An 825-nucleotide genomic window follows, 5' to 3' on the forward strand; every position below is an offset into this window, starting at 1 on the left:
CCTCCCCCTTGGTGCGAGGGGTCGACTGCCCGTACTCAGCCACATATGTCGACACTCACTCTCTCTCTGCGACCCTGAGGCCCATCATGATAAAGGCTTCTCTCTGCATCTTTGAGCAGAACCTGGGCTCCCCGCTCAGGCGCCACTACTCCAACTTGCAGTCTCTCTACTACGGAGGGCTGGTCAACTCTGCACTGGTCGTTCGGTCCATTACGACTGTGGGCAGCCATGACTACGTGTGGGACTTCATCTTCTACCAGAACGGGGCCATGGAAGGCAAGGTCCAGGCCACGGGGTATGCCAGCTCGTCCTTTCTCCACGGGGATGGTCTGAGATATGGCAATCGGGTTTGGGAGCACACACTGGGGACCATACGCACCCATTCCATCAACTATAAAGTGGACTTGGATGTTGGAGGTAGGTGTAGATCTTTTCTCTCCTTTGTCGCCTTTCTGAGTACTCTCAGACTCCCAAAACTTGACATTTTGTGGTTCTTATACTGAATTTTCTCTCCGTGACAGGGGTAGGACAGTGTGTGCTCACAGATCTGTCTCTTTTCTGTTTTTAGAGCAGTTAAAGCCTTTTTTTTTCAGGGGCAGGTTCCCCCCCATCCCCTGCGGTCACTCCCTAGTGCCGTGCAGAGCTCTGGCTCCCCTGGCTGGGCAACGCTGAAGCGTCTTTCCCTTCCTGCCTGGGCAGTCAGACCCAGCCCTGCCCCTGCCCCCTCGGCCCTTTGGGGCTCTGCAGAAGTCAGGATTTTCCCTCTGGCTCCCTGCCCCCATCCTAAGCCCCAAATGACAGAGTCAATCGAGCTGGTTTGTTGGG

At 55.5% G+C, this 825-nt stretch overlaps 1 protein-coding gene across 1 annotated transcript in view; it reads left to right on the forward strand.

Moving 5' to 3' along the window:
• Nucleotides 1-8: 8 nt before the first annotated feature.
• Nucleotides 9-825, forward strand: part of LOC104277038 (membrane primary amine oxidase-like) — a gene marked incomplete at its 5' end in the record, with an annotated part of 3,059 nt that continues 2,242 nt past the window's right edge. Inside the window, one exon of the mRNA XM_009873556.1 lies at nucleotides 9-417. Within this exon, the coding sequence (XP_009871858.1) occupies nucleotides 9-417 (409 nt within the window). The remainder of the gene's footprint in view (nucleotides 418-825) is intronic.

Source organism: Apaloderma vittatum, unplaced genomic scaffold (genome assembly GCF_000703405.1).
Source record: "Apaloderma vittatum isolate BGI_N311 unplaced genomic scaffold, ASM70340v1 scaffold25227, whole genome shotgun sequence".
NCBI lineage: Eukaryota > Metazoa > Chordata > Aves > Trogoniformes > Trogonidae > Apaloderma > Apaloderma vittatum.